At 43.6% G+C, this 23056-nt stretch overlaps 1 protein-coding gene across 1 annotated transcript; it reads left to right on the top strand.

Moving 5' to 3' along the window:
• Positions 1-385: 385 nt before the first annotated feature.
• On the top strand, positions 386-21918 carry podxl2 (podocalyxin-like 2). The gene is made up of 8 exons (XM_018746796.1): positions 386-918; positions 11294-11560; positions 16285-16934; positions 17754-17828; positions 19633-19789; positions 19982-20043; positions 20513-20692; positions 20902-21918. Exons 1-8 carry the CDS (start codon positions 882-884, stop codon positions 21112-21114), a joined length of 1641 nt encoding a protein of 546 aa, XP_018602312.1. The 5' UTR covers positions 386-881; the 3' UTR covers positions 21115-21918.
• The last annotated feature ends 1138 nt before the right edge of the window (positions 21919-23056 follow it).

Genomic DNA, 23056 nt, shown 5'->3' with positions numbered 1-23056 from the left:
CCACAAGATGGAACGACTGGCCCGATTTCTGTCCGTTTTTCGTTGATTTAACAAAATTGGGACTAACTATGACGAACAGACGTTTTAGTCAGACCAGAGTATGACTAAAACTGACGATTGACGTAGCACTGAAGAATACCTAAGGCTTAGTGTACAAATGAAATGAACAAATCACTGTAAGGTTGCCCAGGGAATATTCTAAATTGTGTTAAATCAGTCTAAGATATTTAAAGGTTATTAATAATAATAATAATAATAATAAGGAGAAGAAGAAGAAGAAGAATTTCAAGAGTCTCCAAATTTGAGCGGGCGGAGTTTAGGACCCTGATTCCGCTTCCCCGCCGTTGCAGCACGGTGCCCGTAGACACTGCGCAAACATTGAATCAAAAGCGGCGCATTCCGTTCGCCGGCCGCCCTCCTCCTCTACCTGTCGGCTTCTATAAGGACGCGGGAGGCGTGAACAGCCTGGTGCAAACGGCTAGAAGTGCACGACCGGCTCTGTCTCATCCCTGAAGTACAAGCCGAGAAGTTTATCCTTCATTCGCTACCTTGCAGCTTGCTCACGCCTCTCTGCTCTTTAACGGCATGACACATAATTGCCTGTACCGGTAGATGATGATCGCGCCCGGAATCGTCTTTGACAGAAACACGTTGTTGCGCGGCCGCGCGCGCTGCCTCTGCCTGTAGGCACGTTTAAAAATGATTGTCTTTCTCATCATCGTGTCGTTTTAAGAAGTGCGCGTCGTTGTGCACACGCTGTGTTCCCGCAACAAAGAGGTACTAGATGTGAACTGATACAGGTATTAAATTCAGGAGGAAAAAAAAAAAACACACACATTCCGATAACACTTCATTTACTCTCCGGGGCGCAGACCGCAGTCATGCCGCTGTTCGTCGTTTCGAGCCCCGTCATCGTGGGTAAGTTGCATATTCCTACAGTTATATTTGAACCGATTTTTTTTTTTTTTTTGAGAAAATCAAGTGATTCCCATCCTGGTTGCTCATTTTCTTACCCGCTGTTGTTAGTCATTCATGCGCACCTCCAACCATCCAATCCATCCATCCATCCAATCCATCCATCCATCCATCCGTCATGGTGTCCCTGCAACAACTGCTGACGGGCGCAGTCACTCTTCCCGTTCACTCGCTCCTCATGTCACACTGCAGCTTCCACAGGCGAAAACAGCCCCGCCAGCGATTCGGAAATCTAATATTTGTATTTTGAAGGCTTTCCCAAACCTGAGGCTCAAACAAAAGCGTTACGTTTACGAGAACCTGTTTCTACTGCTGATCAGTGATTGATGGTCTGTTAGAATAGAGGCTGAGTGAGTTGATAAAGGGGTAAAAGTAACGCACTGTCATCAGTGGATACTGTGAAAACAGTAAAAGGGGCTTAATTTGTTTGCCTCAGTCGATCAACTGGAGGATATGTAAGAAGGAGCGAAAGATGAATAAAAGAGCCTGTGGGATTAATTCATTAATATCTTGTACTGAGTGTGAGCAGCGCAGCAGCGCGCTTCGCTTTGTGTCCGCGGCACCGTCCCGCGTCCCGTATTTCTGCGTCTCTTTCTTTGTGTCCCTTTCCTTTTCGCACTCCAATCTGCTTTGCTTTTCGCCAGAATCTGGACGCGGAATTGTGCTTAACGAATGTCAACAGGGGTTCCGCCGGTAAAATTCAAACTGTGTTTTCAGGCATCTTTTAGTGCTTAACTTTTATTTGCTTAAGTGTTGCTTCTTTTGTGCAAATGCAGTGCTGTTCAAAGCATGTATGTTTTTTTTTTTTCCCCTGATAGTCTTGCCACTTGAAGGTGAAAAGGTTAATATGGACCAAATAAACTGAATCTGAACTTGTAATCAGAATTTTGAACATCTCCATTTTTCTTTTTGTATGAAATCCCACATAAGAATGTACCTGGGAGGTGTTACCTGTTTGCTCTGCCATGAATGTGTTCTCTTTGTTTTGCCTTGATAGTAGGTATAAACTAGCAGGAAGACCTAGGGATAAGCTGTTCAGATGGAGGTGGCAAAGGGGGTAGTGACAAAGGCAAAAAAAGGATATTTGAATAAAATGTCCAACAAATTTTCTGGGGGGAAAAGTAAGACGCCATCTATAGACTTGAGTCGGCAACAGGGTCAACAAAAAATCCTGCAGTTCGTGAAAGAACAAGGATGAGAACTCTCTGGAACAATCCTGTAGGAGCAGCCGATGACCTCCAGAGCACTGTGGTGAAAATCTCACGACTGCTGGCACATGATGTTGAGTGCCGCTTTACAAAGGACGCGCTGTACCACCAAGAAACACACAGGTACGAAGTGGCTAGAAGTGCTGAGATGAGCCAGCAGAGCTTTGAAACAGTTTTTTTTTGTGGCTAAATGTGATTAAAAATTAGGGAATGCAAAAGAGTGGTACGACGCAGAAGCTGCTGGCGGTCGTCTACGAAACACGGCGTGACGAGTGCCGTGCCTCACGTGTGCTTGGCCACCTCTCATCTTCACTGCTGTTGTGAAGAATGGCAACAGTAGGAAAAAAACAACTTAGAAATCCCCAACTTCGAAACGTTTCCACATCCATTGAGCTTTGCTTTGCTTTGTGGCACAACGACGCCCTGTGATTTCTCTGTTTTCTGTCTGCATAACGTAGTTGAAAAGCCTTGGCCAGTCAGAACTTTCCACTGTGCCTGCATGAATCCAGCAGCAATGAAAATAACAGCCATAAAGGCTTCCTAAAGGAAGAGTCGGGGTGAATATGTCAGACTCAGTTGATTTATTTCATCCAAGGAATATGTAACAACATTATCTTTGCTATAGTCGCTGACAGTTGTTAATTCCCTGCCCCAGTGCATCAATGCACAAGTAAATTTAATAAACAGACTCAATGTGTAATACAGTATTGAAAAAAAATTTGTGTCTTGAATCAAGTAAAAGGCCATTTTATATCTTGCAAACTGTTATGGCAAGAAAATATAGTGTAGTTTAATTAGCTGCACGGTCTTATTTTTCTGCGGGTAATGTGCTTGGATGTGCGTTTTTGTTAGCTCTATAATTAAGTTGTCTGCGATGCTCAAGAGGGGACACTGCTGCTATTAAGTATTGGTCTCCGTCTAGGTCACTGGACAGCAGCCAAGCTGGAGAGGAGCTGGCCTATTAAGTACAGATCTGCAGCTCAGGAGAGCCTAGACAGCAATATACACAAATACTAACATCTAAACATGTAATTCTTAATTTTTCATATGTTCTATCTGGCTGTGTGTCGGGGGAGGGACTTGGTTTCAGTCAAACTGATACCTTCGCTGATCCAGCCCGCTCCTGTCGTTGAACCATTTCACTCATCCGCGTTTTCCAGGTTGCGGTTCTTCTGATTCACCGCAAGTTCTTTCCTGAATTCATTCCCTTTGCACCAGCGTCAGTAATCCTCACTGTTGCTGCAGCACCACAAAAGCGACACCTACAAGTTATCATGAGGGAAGGCCTATTATACGATGCATGTTGGCCGTGTCAAAATGTTTGTCTCGCATACATAAAAATGTTTTTGTGCCATGATGCTCAATTATTGTTTTCATTTTACACGCAGAGTACAAAAAAAAGCCTCAGCTCTTTAACTCCTCCAGACACATATATTTAGTCATTCACATAAAGCGCAAACGCAGCAGTTTTTGGGTAATATTTTAATGCCCCCCTCCCACCACTGCTGGGTGTATAACTCATTTATTTATTCTACAGATGGCACTGCAAACATGGGCTTGATCAAAATTAATGCAAAGCTGGAACATGGTAACATTTAATTGTCTCGGGGTCTGCTACCATTTTCACGGGCAAGGAACATAATTCTGTGTTCCTTCATGCGGGGAACGTCTACATATCTGCATAGGACACAGCCTGTAACGATGACCTTAAAAAGATTAATCCCTGCTGCCAGTATCAAAGAGCCATTGTGCTTTCGCGGAGAACAGCAGTCTGTTCATCTGCAGCTTAAAACAGAGAAACGAGAACAACTTATTCACCATTAGGACTAAAGAAAAAGTATCTGTCTTTTAAATATGGACCTGTGTTGGTTTGACTATAGAGATAAATGCACATCAGTCTTATTTTGCAGTTGGTATTAAGGTATTGCTGCTGTTTGGCTCCTCAAAAAGTGAACATGACATAATTAAATTAGGTTAAATGGAAATGTGTCACGGGAAGAGTGAGGCCTGGGGACTTGATTTATAACTGGGATCTGAAGCGCTTACAATGAGAGTGCAGGGATTTGTGGATCCTGTCTTTTTTCACGGTGATTGTCAACTACGTGCATGAAGTGTCTATTTTCTAAAGAACTACACAGAAAAATCTCTCGTAGTCTCGAACACTTGCGCCTTACTGCATCCCATCTTTAAAATGACTGATTTAGTGATTCTTACTTCATCCTTTTGCCTTTTTTCCCATTCTGCAAGTGTTTCTGGAGATGTTACCAGAATTCTGGAGATGTTCATAGGTCATCTCTTCGTAGATACAAAGGGCGCTGCAAAATATTGCGAATTTTCAGTCTCACTGCTTTAGATCATGTTAAGGACAGAACTTTTTACAAATGTGGTATAAATCCTGAGATGGAAGATAAATCAATAAAAATAATTTAAAATAAACTTGCTTAAACACTCAGATGGTTAAATTCAAGAATACCTGAAACTGAAAGACGTGCGTGATGCAGTGTGTAAAAGAGTCTGCTTGACAAATGCTGTGCACATAAAAATCTTTTAGTGATTCCAAGTTCAGAGTTCTGCTGCATCATTGCTTTTGGACCCATCTGTCTCAGGTTTGCCAGGGCAACTGATGGAAGCTCCTCGCTTGTTTCGGTATCGGCCCAGCAAAATCACAGCGCTACACTGATGTACATAAAACTAGAGAGGAACAGCTGGCTCAAGGTTCACATCAAGGAAATTCAGAAGGTGTGAGATTGGAAAATAGAGAGCGCAGCGTTTTTGCGGTGGCCTTGCACTCATTGGGTGTCCCGAAAGGAGGTGATACCCCCCCCCCCCCCCCTACCGATTCCCTCCTTAAAGGATTGATATCTAATCTGCTGAGGGAAGGAAAAGACCATCCGGGGAAGAATTCAAGTGAGATAAAAAACATTAAAAAAATCTCGCAAAGCTCAGCAAGCTACACAAGAAACAGAAAAATTGGACTTTTGACGCTAGGAAATATGAACAAGATTGTAACGTTAGCCCTTATTTAACTGTAAATAAATCTTAAAAAAAGAGGAAAGACCGGTTTTTTCCCCCGCTTTTAAATTACGCGTTTCTATGTACTTGGATCACGGCAAAGCTAGACGTGTGCCACGTAAAATTAATTGTGTGCGGACGAAGACGTCCCGTAGGTTGTCGACACCGAAGGGAGAGGGGAAGGGCTGGATTGCTGAGTCGCCGAGTCACTGCTGGTGCAATATTAAAGCAGGATTTACTGGCTCTTGCAGAGGAAAGTTTGACAGCGTGCCCCACGGGACCACCGAGCGCTGGCACTCGGCTTTTATTTCTTTATTTATTTACTCCCATTCTGCATATTTGTGGGAGCTTCTCACTTGGGAAGGAGGAAACTGTGGAGTTTTTTAGGTGTCTTTCAGTTTCTTTTTTTCCAATTAGCTCTATAGTGAAGGCCAGTTAGATGGGGACGGTCCCAGTTCTTATTGACATGGTGCAATGCTTCAAACTATGGTTCTTAGTCCAACATCAAAAAAAAAAGCAAATTCATGCTCAGCTGCTACTTTGATAAGGTGCCAATACAGCTCAGCGTCTGTCTTTTGACTGCGCCACATCCATTGCTGTTAAACCTATATGAACCAATAGTACAGAAAAGATTTATATCTATGCAGTTTTTCAGTTATCACATCGTTTGATCAGGATCTCAAATAAGAGATGTGTGTGAGGAAAAACTGTTTGGTGTGAATATTTATTCTTTTGTGGAGGGTAGAGCTTTATAAGTGGAACCGATGGAAATATTAAAAGTGTTTTTTTTTTTCTTTTTATTACGTCGTGAACAACATCCCCCTGAGGGAAATGAATCAAAGAGTGCTTTGTCATTGCTTGTCACGCAATCATAAATTCTGTGTCAGGCTTGGACCTTAATATTTATATTTATGTTACTAAGTAATTTAATATTTTTGCTTTAAGTAATTTGACATTAACTTTAAGGAATTGTTCCTTACAGCAAGCGCTGGACATCTGGGTCTTTACCTACTGTGAAGTTAATTTCTGGAAAAATACAATGAAAAGTTACTCTATATTCCCTTCGGTCCAAAGCGCAGGCTGTTTACTACGTGGGGACATCATAGGTGTCGCATGTTTTGTTGAAGGACACCGAAGGAAGGAGAGTCACAGCTGCTTTGTAAAAGGGACTTTTGGGTGCTGCTTTCACATGTAGCAGTACATTCATCATGACGATGACCATAGCTACAGTAAGCAATTCATCCGGTGTGTCTAGGTAGGTTTTTGCTTATTCGTTGGCATCGAGGATTATATCAAGTATTTGCACTTGAAATAAGCACGTTAACAGTGCTTGGTCATATTTCCATAAATACAGAACATATGCTATGATATGTGTCCCATACTGAACACCATATATGTTCTGTGTTTATGGAAATATGAACAAACTTGAAGTTGGTGTTCTGTTTTCTGTCCCCCCCACCCCCCGACAATCAGTGTTTTATCGCACTCACAGAACATTACAGTTATGGATAGTTTAGGTTCGGGAATCTATGGCAGCGTCTGTGTTTTATGGCAAAAGTACCAAACTTTGCTTTATTTATATAGAAATCGAAGCGTTGGTATTGCAGGTTCACAGCCGCTTGGGAGGTCAAATTCAACACTGCACTTACTTACTCTTGTTGCTGTGTAATACCTCATGTTCGAAGCATAAACCAGCCAGTAGAAAAGCCTCAAAGGAATAAAGAGCATCGTTAGAAAAAGATCTTTGGCTTGGTAGCATCTGCAGCCCCCAGCAGACCCGATCTTTACTGGCTCTGGAATATTCCTGCTTCCCTCTCTTGTCTCATCTGAGCTTTTTCTGGGAAAAATCGCAATTGATTGCGGTAGGCTAGACCCATCTTCTGTTCTTCACTGGAGGAGCACTGATTAGTGATTGCAGGGATGTGTGACTCTGGTAAAATTAGCGGGGGAACACAGTAAAGATATCTTACTAATGACAGAAACCATGCAGAAGCGCAGCAGAGGTCTGTTTTTCTGTGGGAGTGCGATCCGTTTCCCGGGATTCTGCTCGCGAATAGATGCAAATCAACTGCTTTCTAAGAAAAAGAACAAATTCTCCTTAACTGGTGTCCCGCAGCTCTTGGCCTGCGGGTTTGAATCCAGCTCGGCGTGTGTGGAGTTCGCATGTTCTCCCTGTGATCACGTGGGTCTCCTCCTGCAGTCCAGAGATGTTTGTCCCAGGTCAATGGGTGACTTTGAATTGAATGAGTGTGTGTGTGTGTGTGTGTGTGTGTGTGTGTGTGTGTGTTGACATGTGATGGACTGGCATATACCCAGGATGTGGCCTTTGCTCCTGGAATAGCCTCTGGACCAGCGCAAGCCTGCAGTAGAGTCGTGTTTTTCATGGTAAATGAATGATGTCCACCTTTCTACCATTGACCTGCGTACATGTACATGCTGGGCGTTATTTAAAGTCGCTACATAGACACCAGGCCCACACACCCCACTGACGGGTGTTTTTCCCGCGGTAAGTGATACAGTGATTCGCAACGGTGCCGGTCCTTACCGGAGGAGGCTGCAGATCGACCCTGTCATTTGTCACAGCGTGACGTGATCCTGTAGACACTCTGGGCTGTTGGTTGCGGAAAGGAAAACAACGCTCCCAATTATTGATTCCAACCTACTAAAACACACCATCAATTTAAGCCCGGAGCGTTTGTCTACTTTTCGTAGTTCCGTTACAATAATTTCGAAGGGAGAAACTTGAAAATTGAACACATTTCAGCTTTTTAGACAATTCAGCGGTGCTTTTGTCATGTAATTCTGCATGTTTAAAAGTGTATGTGTTTATGTGTGTTATATGTTCCTTAATTTATTCCGCATCTTATGCTGTATTGGAAGAAAAAGAATTCTACAGAGTGAAAATGGTGTATTATAGTGTCAAAAAACCCTCTCCAGTGTGTTCCCTGCAGGCTGTCTTCAGCGCTGAGGTGCATGAGTCAAGTCATTCAAAATGCTCCGATGTGAAGCTTTCCTGGGGGAGCGGGGGGTCAGCTGCCGCTCCACGGACTCGGTTGAGTGACTCAGGTGGGGGGGGGCTGGGCAGAACGTAGAGTGCTTTGGAGCCCTGGCCTCCAGAGAGGGGTTTGCAAGCTCTCTCACGCTGCCAGGAGCTCACGGCTCAGACACGCAGCCAGGAGGAAGGAGCTGTTCCCCCCCTGCACCCCTTGGCTCGCCTTCACAGGTGGATGATGGGGGACCCTGGACCGGGACCCTGATGTTACACATTGCATTGAAGTGGTGCAGACCTGGGACTCGGCTCCCGCTGGCCTTCCCTTCAGCCGCAGGCAACCGCAGGCTGCTCTTTTTTACCCCAAACTAAGCAGAACCAGGTAGAATTAAAAGAGCTTAGTACTACTAAGAACACTTTAATATTTCTACTGTAGGATCTTTTCTTTCACCAGTGGAGTATGGCATGAAAATCAGCATTCGCTTCAATATATATATATATATATATATATATATATATATATACAAAGATACACATGTATATGTATATATTTAATTATAATATAATTTAATAATTTAATTATAATTATAAATAGTATTATATAATTATAATAATATATGTTATTATGTGTGTATGTATAAAATTATAATATATATTATATTTATGATTATAATATATAGAAGTAAGTTTCTATATATGTATATACTGTATATATTTTACTTTCCTAGCTGAATGGAAGTTCTCCTACAACTTCCTCTTTGCTAGGAAAACAAAGCTTTGCAAAGCTGCGTTCTGGCATTGCTGTCCCCTACAAATAATCCTGTTGGATTGTGATCAGTGTGAATGCTGCACAGCGTAAGTGTGTGTGTGTGTGTTTTCTCTTTTTTCCCTTATCAACTGCAAAGCACCATGACTGCGTATAAAAGCTATAGCTTTGAACTGTGTGTTAAAAAGCAGCCATTATCTGTACTGGATATGCAATGAGTTTAGAAGCGCATGGTATTAAACTGTCGCTTAGAAAAATTTCAGCTATTTCTGTTGATAAATCGAAGGAAGTACAGAGCAAAATTACACTGTAATTTCCCACATAAATACATATAAATTGCTCTAATACTTACAGCAAAGGATAATTGTCTTCTTTAGCGCAGTTTTTTTTTTTTTTTTGAAATTTAAAAACAATTTAGCATTCCAGTACCATTCCAATAAAACTGAAATGAAAGGTTTTTTTTTTTTTTCCTCATGGGTTAATGTTACCCTACAAGAGGAAAAATTATGGCCTTTATATGAAATTTCCAAGATTTTACATATATATCTTTCTTTCGCCAGTGGTGTATCAGTAAAATCAGCATTTCCCTCCATCTCTCTCTCTCTGCCTATATATAATGTATACTGTATATACATTTATTTATTTATATATATATATATCTAATCTCTCTCTCGCTCTCTCTAATATATATATATATATATATATATATATATATATATATATACACACGCACGCACGCGGGGTCGCAGCGAGCCGGAGCCTACCCGGCAACACAAGACCTAAGAGACAAGGGATTGTAGACAGTGTGTGTGTGTGTGTGTGTGTGTGTATTTATTTATTATATTTATTTATCATATCTTTATATTTATTTGTGTGAGCAATAACACATAGACTGTACTTACATTATTGAACTTGTGCACATGGCATCAGTTACAACTTGTCCATGATTCAAGCTCCGGGCTTCGACCAGATCTTACTACTGTGCTCAGAGCGGTATGTTTGTTATTGGTATGGAAAGGAAAGTAAAAGGAAAGCTCAGTATGACCCCATTAACCTGTCCAAGCAGTGCTTTGCACTGTTTAATTTACTTTTTCGTAATTATACAGACAATAATTAAAATCTGTTGTGTTCCATGAGCAGACAGGAGTGCCTTGCCTTCATCATGCAGGGGTTGAAAGTACATTGTAATATATATAAATAGAAAAATTGCTGTTATAGCAGTATGGTTCTTGCGCACCTGCTTTTCTGCACAAGGACTTCTTTGTGTGGATAAATCCTTTGTGGAGCTGAGAAAATTTGGGTTCTTGTATGTTTCTGCAAAGATGCCCGTGTGTCGTTCCCGTATGTTGAGCGGTTGCCATCCCGCCGAGTGACCTCTGTAATCCTCCTTGGTGGCCGACCGCTGTCCCCACAGACCTCTGCGCTCCAGCTCTCGCCTGCGTTCGCCGACTCTGTTTTTCGCCATCGAGTACATCATTCAGCCTTGGTTTTTCACTTAATGAAAATGTTAGCTGTCCGTTACCGATGTCTCACTTGACATGATACATTATACGTTTACATTTCCCTCTTTGAGATCTGAGATTGCTTAAGATGTTCGACTAGGAGAGGAGGGTGGCTGTTGGCCTATTCTCTCACTTTAGTTTGCTTCCTCCCTACTACCTTCTGTTAAATTTCCTTGCTGCTGAAGATAATGTTGTATTTTTACTTACACACTGTAAAAAATAACTTGAATGCCGTGGCCTTTTCCCTTTCCTTTATTGAAAAATACTCTCTTTTCTGTTTAATTTCGTTTAATTTAAATTACACGCTTGCTGTGACATTATTCTAACCTTACTTTGTCACGTATTTGGCAGAAATCTAGGAGACGTCAGATTTTCCTAGGAGCAGACATGAATTTCCATCCTCTCTTCACATATTTTTCAATATGCTTACCAATTTTCGAAAATATGAATTATAATTAGTATTGCAAAACAGTTCTTTCTTAATTTACGATCACGTTTAGCTCTTTTTGGTCACTTGGGCACTTCGCTCAAAGTTTTTTCACATCTTTTAGGGTTAGATTCCCCTACCAATATTGAAGGCAGCAGGTGGCGCAGTGGTTAGTGCTGCTGCCTCTCCCTTAAAGGACCCAGGTTTGAATCGTGCCTCCTGTTATAGTACACTCCAACAAGCTACTTTCCCTGAATTGCTCCGGTAAAAGTTACTCAGCTGTTTCAACGGGTCCGTCACTGCGTTATGACCCTGTATTTGCTTTGGTGGGGGAAAGCATCAGCTAAATATGGAAATGTAACATCTTTGACCTCACAATTAATTAATGTAATTCATGTCTCTCACCATTCCCAGGGTCCTTAATTCTGCTCGTGTCTTGTGACATCGTGACCCAAGACCTGCAGCTGGTCCCCACCTCGGTGGAGGTACCCAAACCCTCCCAGCCAGAGGTAGCTTCGCGGAGTCCTGAGGGGCCCGCTGTCCCGGGATTCATGGCCGGATCCCAGGAGTCAGGCATCTCCAGTGAAGAGAACGAGGACGCCAAGACGATGCAACCTCTGTATTTCTGGGATGAAGGAGGGGAGGTCAACGGAACCGTCTGGGTTTCGGAAACCTTGGACGGTAAATGACACTGTTATAACTGTATGTATACAACTAATCATAACTTTATTTTTGCAACAACTGTTTGACTACTATGGTACATATATGCATACACAGGGGCTCCATGACTGTATGCATTGAACTGGTACTTGAACTGGTAACTAAATCTTAATTACTCAGGCAGCTAAGTAGGTGTCATGCTACATTGATCACCAGTTGGACGGCAGGATTGATTCTGGTCAGCAGAGTCAGCTTTTCGGTATGCTTTTCTAACGCAACACAGAGCGGTCAACTGAGCTTGAAAAAAGCCAAGTAGTCAGTGCCCAAGCTGCAGCTGCATAGGTCACAAAAAGCACTAAATTATTGAATGTGGCAAGGGGAACAGTGATGAAAGTCATAACAGCATATGTGGGACAAGGAGAAACGTAGGGAAAGAGGAATACTGGTCACAAGTCAGAGCTCACGGAGAGTTATTGACTTACTTTTAACAGGATACAGTAACTCCTAAAAACATCACAGCTCAAACACTGTAGTGGATCTCTAATGATATGGAGACATTTTCTACATCTGATGATTGAAGTGTACAATTTTATATTGGTTAGTGTGGTGGTACGGTGGTGTGATGGGATTGGCCGGTGCCTACTGTGTGGCGGGTCTGGGGTTCGAGCCCTGCTTGGGGTGCCTTGTGATGGACTGGTGTTCCATCCTGGGTGTGTCCCCTCCCCCTTCAGCCTTGTGCTCTGGGTTGCCGGGTTAGGCTACAACTTGGCTTAACTCGGTTAAGCGGCTTCAGACTGTGTGTGTTCACCAGCAAAAAAATCCTTGGGTGACCAGATGCATCCTAAACTGTCTCCCTTTGATTTTTTCATGTTTCAGGACAATAATGCTCTCCTGACGTATTGCTGAAGTCTTTTTACATGAACGCAACGGATAAAGTCGAGCAGCTTTTGTGGCCTTCTCAATCACTAGATTGAAACATCAGTGAGCATTTATGCGAGGTTCTGGATGTCAGAGTGCACAGTTGAGTTCCAGTTACACACAGTTCAGGACTTGTGTGTCAGCATTCAAAGAAGGGCTGAGCTGTTTTGAAGGCAAAAGGTGACCTTATTGCTTATTGGTTCTTTGTATTCCTGTCCTGCCTTCTGTTATTTTGTCTACGCCCCTTGTGTGTGTGTGTGTGTTTTTGGGTTACAAAAAAATCACAGAAATTCACTTCCTTGTAATAAAACAAGTCCAATCTTCTAGTCAAAAAAGGATCATTGTCTGGAATGAGAGGGGGGTGCGGTGGTGCAGTGGGTTGGACCACGGTCCTGCTTTCCAGTGGGTCTGGGGTTCGAGTCCCGCTTGGGGTGCCTTGCGATGGACTGGCGTCCCGTCCTGGGTGTGTCCCCTCCCCCTCCGGCCTTACGCCCTGTGTTGCCGGGTTAGGCTCCGGTTACCCGCGACCCTGTATGGGACAAGCGGTTCTGAAAATGTGTGTGTGTGTGTGTGTGTCTGGAATGAATCCATCTGATACCAAGTAAAAAGGAATCATAAAGGTTATGTTGATATTTGCTTTGTTATCTCTGATAATTATCCAGTCACTCGGGAGCTGTCAACACACTTCAATTCGTACGACAAACAAGGCAATGGGCCGTACCTTCATGACAGGACCTGAATGCCAGGATGGCATTTAGCATTGGGGGGGAGTGACTAAAATATTTTCCATCCTCATTAGTTTACATTCGTATTCATCTCACTTCTAGGCTTTTCTGCCGCAGTGTTTCTCTAATCTGGTTTTGGATCGATCGGATGAAAGGGTGCCAGTCTTGTCTTGGTAGTCCTGTGAGTGTTAGGATCTTGTGGAAAGATGGAAAGACCAGAGCTTTTAACCTGATCTGTCCAGTAAGCAGCTGTTTAGAACACAAACTCGAAGGCTAACATGCCTTGTATTGAAAATTGCTCAAACTAATATTGTTCACTCCTACATGAGGAGATAAATTTATTGCAGACAATGCAGCCTCCCAGTCCCCTATGGAGGGAGAGCGCTGTCCAAAGAGGAGTGCTGAATGGGATTTGCTGCACCTGATATCTGCTGGAGTCAGCCACCAGGCTCAAACACCACAAGCAGTTTAATCTTCTTCAGGGTATTGTGCTGCCAATTTAGCTTTTTTTTGCAAGCAGTTCCCTCAGGTCCACAAAGAAATCCATACACCTTCATTAATGAGATGATCCTGGCATCAGCTGTCAAGTAATGGCATTTTTTTCCCCCACACTGGTGGGATCCTCTCCATATAGAATGTACTTCCTTGTAGATATTTTTATTTGGTTAGATTGGTTTTGTATCAGCTCAGATGGAATTCTGTTGGATAAGCAGGCTTGGCTTTGAAAAGGAGCAGGCTGCGCTAGCTGGTGTTGCCCGTTAGACTTCGTAGAGAAACCTGCTGTTATAGCTCCAGGGAAAGAATCAGAACGTCCAGTGTGGTCGAGGTTCGCGGTTATCTCTAACTGCGTGCGTTCCCAAGTATTGAGCCGCGCGGTGAAGTCCTCACATAATCTCACTTAACGCTCGACGTGTTCAGAAGCACAGAACATGGCCCGGTGCTGTAGGGGAAATGATTTGACACCCGTGGCCGGGACTCTTTAGGTCTGCTCACGTAATTGGGCGATAGTGTCATTTTTTTTTCTTTAGTTCAAAACCTAGACTGAATTAAATCGTGTCAACAAAACTGCCTGTTGGGAGGAGTTGGTGGTCTGCTTGTCATGCTGTCTTCCTGTTACCTACGATGGTGGTCTGAAATGGATGCTTTCTGGCTCATAGTAATCTGATAGGTGCCTGCTACTTATAATGGAAACCATAAGGTTTTATTGGACTCACCGTGCACTGTGGAATGTTCAAAATCACCGAATGCCGAAAAGAAAACCTTTGCTTTCATGTTTCTCACTTTTATCTGTCTTAGCTGCTGGTCAGTACCAGTGGCAGATAAGTTAGATGACATGCACGGCAGATGAATCCAGATCCCTCTGGGATGTCGATTGCTCCCACTGATAATGGATCATACGGCTATCAGGGGAGCGCTGTGGCATAGATGCTGGGGTCAACTTCTTACGTAAAGTTTGCTGGATCGCTGTTGGGCCGGGAGGGTGGAACATCTCTCGGTACAAATTGTACTGTGGGGCATCATCCTTCCGTACATCTGCTGGGTGCTGATAAGAACAGTTGTCGAGGCCAGACTAAGTCAGTTTACTGCTCGTATATGAATTTGGCCTCGCCGATGAGGCCCAACGCTACAATCGTAACAAGTTATGGAGTTAAACGACAGGTTTTTTTATGATTCACTGTGTTTCTAAGTATGTCACATATTTGGCTCTTAGTGCAAATGGCATCCTGTTGCTTTTTTTAGGAAGACTTATTAATGCTGAGTTAATGACATAAAAACTGCTGTAAAGAACTTATATATACTGTATATTATTATTATTATTATTATTTGTCATGCCCCCAACAACACCTGCCTCCAATCAAGAAAACACAGGATGAAAGGAGCTCCGCATCCACACACCGTCTTTGTTCAGCGTTTGTACCCAGCCTGCTCTTGTGTCTTGACCCTTGCCTGTTCTCTGTTTGACCACCGAGTTTGGATTGCCCGTCTTGCCACGTTCATCCCTGGATTGACCCATGCCTGTTCTTAACTCTGATCCTGCCTTGTCCCTTGAACCTGACCTATGAGATTAAAGTCCAACCCGCAATTGGGTCCACAAACTTACCTGAGTCCAGTCCTTGTGCCTGACATTATTATTACTATTATTATTATTACTATTATTATTATTATTATTATTATTATAGTAACATCTTAAAGAAAAATGCATTCCTCAACAGTCATAGGGCTTACATTAAATCTTTAAAGCACAGCTGGTTTGGTTCATATCAGAATTTTTCTAGAAAACATATTCAAGCTTATTGTTATAGGTACAAGTACCGTGTACAAGTTTCATGAAATTCTTCTTGAATGCTTCTCCACAGACTATGAACAAAAAACAATAGATAACACTGCAAAAAACAAAACAATAACAATGACAATGAGTAATGCTAACATATTCAAGTAGCTACTATTCAAGTGACATACAAACAGCAGAACAAACAGATAAAAGTTAGTCTGAGGGGTTTGGGAGGGAAATGGATCTGAAAGAAATGGGTTTTGAGGCTCTTGTTGAAGGCTGGGATGGATTCAGCAGTTCTGAGGGTTAGAGGGTGTTTATCCCTCATTGGGGCCAGGACTGTGAATTGTCAGGGGTTGCAGTTTTGTGAGTGTGGCAATCGCGTATTCTGTATTTATTCATATGAATAATGAAATGGAAACGGCAAACATGAACTAAAAGCTCACAAGATTGAACAGCAGATATTAAATCAGAATAAGGGGCCTTAATCTACGTTGTGATGAAGATCGAGAGGTACCTGAATTGCTGTTGTGGTAGGGGAACCAGCTCTCTCGTTCCTGTGAAGAAAAATCTGGAATTCACTGTTTTTTTTTTTTTTTTTTTGTTAAAACTGCTTCCGGAACGATCAAGCAGAATGAGAGGCATTTAACATAAAATGTTCTGCTGCTGTTAGCTGGATAAAAATGTCCTACTGTTCATATCGGATGAAAACGAGCGCCTGGCTATAGCACTGAACAGACCATCCTAAGAAAGTAAATTCTGTTCCAGTTAAATTGAAATCATGTTGGTTTATTGACTGTTTCTGAACTGTTTTTGACTTTTTTGTCCAGGTTACAGTCCGTCTTTTTTTCAGCCTTCGTCTTCGCCAGCAGAGACCCCCAGCGACTTGAATTCCTCGTCCTCAATAGCTTCTGTAGTGGAGTCGCTGGATCCGGAGATGTGGGAGAGTCAGGGGGAGTCCAGCGGCAGCCCGGGAGATCCCGTCTACAGTCTCTCTACTGTGGATGGGGGATCTCTTACCCAGGCGACCACCACAGACTCCGATGTAGGTGCAGTGCGCCGCTGGGGCGGCACTGTTGCCAAGGGCACAGCTGCACCGGAAAGGGAGGAGCTGAGCCACACAGGCACTCACGTCTCTGCACCGCCATATGGAGCTGAAGATGTAACCGTCCAGGGGGGTCACCACCCTACAAGCGAGAGCCAGGCCCCCGAAGTGGTTTCGGTTGTCTACTCGGTCGGCCGGAAGGGAATGGATGAGAGCTTGGATGGGACGGCGCACCAGAGTCGCCTCACCACGGTTCCCCCGTCCTCCCCCTCCTCATTCTCGCTGTCTCCCTCCATAACCTTTACTGGCATCACCTGGGACAAAGCGACGCCCACCTCCCTAGAGGACGAAGAGCCGGAATTCAGGCACGGGGGGGCTGAGATCCTATCGGAGACAAAACTCCACAACACGCATCTCACCCGAGACTCACTGCAGGTACACTTCTGAGTAGTATTATGACACTTACCACACTCAAGGTGGTATATGCAGCATACACTTTTACCCATTCATATAGTCTGCTCGATATACCGAGGAAATTCAGGTGAAGTCCCTCATCCAAGGATGAAATGGCAGGGTCCCTCCTGAGAGCTGAACCTGTGACCTTGTGGCCAAATCCAGGAGTTCAGTCAATAGGAGGCATTTATACAGCTCTTATACTTCTTTATGCAGAGGCAACATCAGCACAGTTCAAACAATACTGCACAGCATGGCACAGTAAAGCACTGCACCAAGGCATTAGTGACAGAAAAGCAGAATAAAATATCAATAGTCTTCCTCTGGGGGGGCGTGGTGGTGCAGTGGGTTTGATGGGGTCCTTCTCTCCGGTGGGTCTGGGGTTCGAGTCCCGATTGGGTCGCCTTGCGACGGACTGGCATCCCGTCCTGGGTGTGTCCCCTCCCCCTCCAGCCCTACGTCCTGCGTGTTGCCGGGTTAGGCTCCGGCTCCCCGCGACCCCACTGAGGAGAAGCAGCTTTAGACAATGTGTGTGTAGTCTTCCTCTGGGACCACACCAGAAGGTGCACTGTCATTATGTTCCAGTTTACACCTTTCTGTATTATCTTGTATCTATCAGTGGTGGCATAAATCCAGAAACATTTTAGATATGAAATGATGTTTTTCACTCTCAATTACCTTGAGGAACATCCTCAGGTTTACTGGAATGAGGGAATTCCATTGACCGATTTCTGATTTTTGACTATTCTGTGTTAGGTAGACGTAGCGTCAGCTGCCGTCTCTTCTCACTTTTGTACTCAGGTGGTTTGTGTGGACTGGAGTTACCTGCCTGTGAAGGGCTATGTCATTCTGAACATGTCAGAAAACTACGAATGCGTAAGTACTTATTGTTTCCATTTTCACATTTTACCGCACGTCTTTCCTTTAAGGCACCGTTACCTTTCAGATCCGTCACATATGTCAAGTGGTGTATTTTATTAAACTCCGCCGCTGCTTTGCAGTCCATACATCTGCATACCCTTTTTTTGTGAATATTTTAATTATATTTTTCATTCGCCATACACTACATCTTGTTTAAAAGCGATTTTGGAGGGAGGGGAAAAAAAAATATGAGAAGCACTTTTTGTGCAATGCGTGGCGGAGGTCAAACAGTTTATATGAGTATTAACAGTTTTTGCAGTAAATTCACTTTGACTGTATTTTAAATTGGGATGCATAGGATGACCTAATCTCTGCTCCTTTCTGGGATTTAGGAAAGGAAGTTGTTTTCACAGACACACCGGCTAAATAGATAGGCGGGCTGAAGCGAGGCCGATTCCCGTTCGGCGCAGGATGGAAATCGTCCCGATGAAACGTGCCTCCTCGTCCTCTGCTCCCATTACAATCTCAGCTCGCCTTGACGTGACTCTGAATGTCGCCTGTCACTTTAAATGGCACTCTGCTCCTTTGTTCCCCGTTTTTTTGCCTCTGCCCCGCTGCTGATTGATGGTCTTAATGCCAGAGCAGAGAGTGTCCCGGGCTGCCTTTAATCACAGCAAGTGGTGGTGCCACTGCAGCAGCCGCCGGTCCCCGACACCCCGCCCTTCCTTGAGCTGCATGTCAGCTCCTGCACCACGTTCCTGCATCACCATGGAAACAGTGGAAGCTATTTATTATAATCAGCCTGACCTTTTCAGTTGTCACAACAGCTGCAAATTAATTTAAGAAATTCCCTTGTGAAAAAGACTGTCATTTAAACGTGATGTATATATTGTTTTAATACTGTGATGCAGCCAAGGGATGTATTTATTAACTGCATATGTGAAAAGTGGTCTGATTTATCCACAGCTCACACAGGCAGAATTTCAAGACAAAGCGAGTCTCTTTCTTCATTTTACTTCTCTCACCCACTGTTCAGCTGCTGAGTGTATTTTGCAAATGAACCCTTTCAGTGGTGGTATTTGATATTTTTTCTTCATAGCGGTTTCAGAGGGAATGTGCCATTTGGTCAAAGAAAAAGGAAGGATGTGGACTTCGATTGAAACTCCTACCCTTTGTTTTCCCCACAAGGACACGACAATGTGTGTGTGTGGAGCAGATGTCTCATTTTGTTTACGAGGACTGGGATTATTAGGTCTTCGGTTGCCTCTCGAACGCCCTGTGCAGAACCTGAATGCCGTTGGCCTAGTTTTAAGGAACAGTCATTCTTCCTTTGACATTATGTCATGTTCGCCCGTGTAAGCTCTTTACGTTTATGTAGGAAAGACTGCAGCCACGGGCAAGATTGGAATGAAGTTGAGGGTGTGGTTAGGTTCATAAAATGCTTTCACAATATGGCGTGTTAATCATAACTTGCAGAGGAGCGCTGATGTTTTTGCGCGACCTGCTATACACAAACACTAAGGCCAGTAGTGACCCTAGTGATCTTGCCAGTGACCTGTCTTAGGACTTCTCTCCATCTTTCAACAAGAGAAAGTATGAGCTAAGCCCATCAGCACCACATAGACTCATCAAAGTCTTCTTCATCTTTGACTTTGAACGAGTGTGTTTTTGGAAAGGGCGAAGGTGGCCGTCGGTTCATCGTTAACCACTTTCTGAGGTTTTTTTTTTTTTTTTTGTGGCGGCGGCTTTTCCAAACTGCCTCTCTGCAACCGTGCTCTGCGGCCTGTCACGTGTCCTCTTGTGCCACTGTCGATGCCAGGATAAGTTCCGGGTGGAGAGCGGAAAGAGGTTGCTAGAGATGCTTGAGACGGCCTTCTCGAGAAAGATGAACAGCCCGCAGGGGTCCTGGCTGATCTCCTTGAGCAAACCCATGGGGAAAGAGCGGCAGCTGCTGATGACGCTGGCCAGTGAACAGGGTGAGGGACTGGGCCTGGCCACCAAGGGCTACACTCACTGACATAACCAGACCACTTTACTGCAGTGTTGCGTCTTGCAGCGCAGTCCCTAAGGTCATCAGATGGTTCTGCATAAGGAAATGAGATACAGACACTGCAGACCATGATTCGTGAGACTTAAACTGTTAACTTTCCCTTTTTCTCCCTGTTCAGGAGTGATTGCCACTAAAGATGTGCTGTCAATGCTGGGAGAAATTAGAAGGGGCTTATCTGAGGTGGGTTGTATCCCAGCAGAATGAGACCCATATAGACATCATGATCTCTGACTCTAAAGCAATTGAGAGAAACTGCATGTTATGAAAAATATATGTTTGGAAACAAGAACACACAGCCTGCCGCAATGGGCCGCTCAACACGTGAAGGAATGGTCACCACCAGGCCATCATTCACGTGTTTTGGCAGAATGTTGTTTTTGTGTTACGTACTGTGTTTCGGCATTTTTTTGTTAAGAAATCAAGGTTTTTTTTGGAGTCCACAGCATCTGCTGGAAGTCCTATTTGTGAGAAGCCAGATTGTCAGTGGACTGTCTCCCCCGACCCTGGTTTAGGTCTTCCATTGTTGGCACGTTGTGCTGACCGGGTCTGGGGTGTTCATGTCGGTCTCTCGCACTTTTTCCTGCGGTAATGTGCAGTCCAGACAAGTCTAAATGAAGCCTTTTGATTTTCTTTTGTTTCGTAACCTCAGATTGGCATTCAGAACTACACTAGTGTCACTACCTGTCAGTCCCGGCCTAGCCCGACCCGCAGCGACTACGGCAAGCTCTTCGTGGTCCTAGTCATCATTGGCTCCATCTGTGTGGTCATTATTGCCTCCGGCCTCATTTATATCTGCTGGCAGCGGCGTTTGCCAAAAATGAAGAACATGGTATGTTAAGTTGCACCTCGCTGTAGGTCACTGATTCACTCTTATTGTTGGTAAAGAGCGTGATTGTATAATGAAAGCCGAATTCATGTTTTTATGTTATCTGAAGTAAGCATAGCTTCCTCGACTTAAGTAGGCGTCCGTGCTATTTGGTGCGGGACATACATCGTTTGAGTTGTAAGAGCGTTTTCTTTTATTTTTAATCCCCCAAGTCTCGCGGCGAAGAGCTCCATTTCGTGGAGAATGGGTGTCATGACAACCCCACCTTGGACGTCACGAGTGACAGCCAGTCGGAAATGCAGGAGAAGAAGAGCAGTGCGAATGGCGTTATGGCGGGAAGCGGCAGTGACGGTGGCTGGCACGTTCTGGTGAACAAAACAGCAAAAGAGGCGGCTGAGAACATGGAGGAGGACACTCACCTATAATTTGGTGAGCTGGATGGGGGTGGGGGTGCCATGGCGTACTGAGACTGATTCCATAACAAGGTCCATGACTGGTATCAATGATTCCAACGGCACGCAACTGAACCAACTCTCTGAGACATCAGCCAGCTAAAACTCAGCTTTACACACATCTTGGAAGAAGTGAAAACTTATCCTCATATCTGCATAATTAATAAAATATACGTGATTAATGATGACTTTAACAGCTGCTTTGCTTTTCATGTGAAGGTACATGGTTACAATAAACAGTACAATAAAAGCAATGACTGATATGTTTTCAGAAAATCATGAATATGATGCCCGTATATATCAGCGTTAACACAGACACGTTTGTATTATTGATATGAATCCAAATAGCTGAATGGCAGGAAGCAACAAATTGCACTTAACAAGTTGAATGTTGAAATTTATTATATAAGCTGTGCCTCTTCATTGTGATTCGTCATCGCAGTTCTAGGGGAGGTCGGCGAAATTGTAGAGATGATCCGTCCTCCTGGAAAGATTACTGCACCTCTGTACATTTCAACCTTTTACATAAACTGTTAATGTGCACCACAGAAAATGGCTCTTATCGTAACTTGTTTAGATTATATGAATGTTATTTTACAGTGACAGCACCGTTTAGTTGTTGCATCGAGACAAACGGAACGCTCGCAATGCCGGCCGTTTAAGAGAAAGAGCGCGTTCCCTAAGCGAAACGGCAAACCGCCGTTTCCTGGCGCCGTCGTGCCAGGGACCGAAGACGTTTGTCTCGGCGTTGTCCGCTGTTTCCTCCTGCCCCGCCTTCTGGACAGTGAAATATGTGTAAGTCACTAGAGTCCATTCATACATAAACCTTTGAGCTGTGTGTAGTTCATTAACATTTACTGGGAAAAGAAATCATTACATAGTTGTTGAAGGCAGGCTATGCAAAGAATAATATGAACAGAACCAGCAGCATCATAGAATGCATTAGTTTTGACAAAATTATATATGTGTCATTGGTAATAGAGACACTTTGGCAAACGCCGTAGGTTGGAAATAAGGAGATATCGAGGGATGATGCTGCACATGCGAGGTCTGCCTGGAGAAACCAACAAAAGTCACGGTGTCTGAACTCTGTCCATCTGTGCTGCTGTCTATTTCTGCCATGTGCGCATCTTTTAAAAATGAAGATGACATGTTTGTGTGTAACCTAGTATACGTACCGCATCCAGTTTCATCACCCACCTCTTTCCGCATCAGTTCATGTACGGGCTGCTCTTGTGGGGGTTTGTTACCCAGGCCATTTCCTAGGGACACATTAGTTCAGCTACCGTTTATAAGTATGTAAATGTTTGTATATCATGAAGATGAATCTGTTTTTTTTTTTTGTTTTATTTTGTTACAGTGGGGTTTGCACTATAGAACTTTTGCCATGTGAAAACTAGGAAAATAAATGTTTGGACAAAACAGTAATTTAGCTTCTTATGTTACACAAATACAAGAAGGCGTGCATGAAAGAAAGTGACACTTTTTTGAGAAAATTCAGTTTCCCAAAGCTCCTGCTTGTAAAGTTAATCAATCAGAATGTTGATCTTATATGACACCAATCCAAAGCATAATTTTAAGTGTTTTTGGGTACAGCTGAACCTGAAAACCTTGGACATAAAAATCTGCTCATACAGTGGTAGTCAAAACAAGCACCAAACCTCTGAAATTGGTGCCCCATTACAAGTTGAGAAGCGAGTGGTTCTCAGTCACCAAAATCATACAGTTCATCAACACAGACAAGATATTGCATCCTAAAAATTAAGAACTAATCCACCTCTGGTCTAGATTTGAGGAGTGACCATCTGGTGCATCTTTCTAACAAAAGATACGTGTTGATTTTTCACTGTCCAAGTCATGTGCTTGGTTTTTCCAAACATCCATACTGAGTAGTTATGAATTCATAATTATGAAG

The sequence above is a fragment of the Scleropages formosus genome, chromosome 22 (assembly GCF_900964775.1).
Source record: "Scleropages formosus chromosome 22, fSclFor1.1, whole genome shotgun sequence".
Classification (NCBI taxonomy): Eukaryota; Metazoa; Chordata; class Actinopteri; order Osteoglossiformes; family Osteoglossidae; genus Scleropages; species Scleropages formosus.
The sequence above is the reverse complement of the archived record's forward strand: the minus strand, read 5'-3'. Positions and strand labels throughout refer to the sequence as shown.

What these genes read in the sequence shown, in the direction of transcription:
- podxl2 (XM_018746796.1), top strand. Translation starts at nt 882, where the DNA reads ATGCCGCTGTTCGTCGTTTCGAGCCCCGTCATCGTGG. An exon ending in GGTTTCGGAAACCTTGGACG is followed by an intron (nt 11,561 to 16,284) that starts GTAAATGACACT and finishes TTTTTTGTCCAG; the next exon opens with GTTACAGTCCGTCTTTTTTT. An exon ending in TGTCAGAAAACTACGAATGC is followed by an intron (nt 17,829 to 19,632) that starts GTAAGTACTTAT and finishes TGTCGATGCCAG; the next exon opens with GATAAGTTCCGGGTGGAGAG.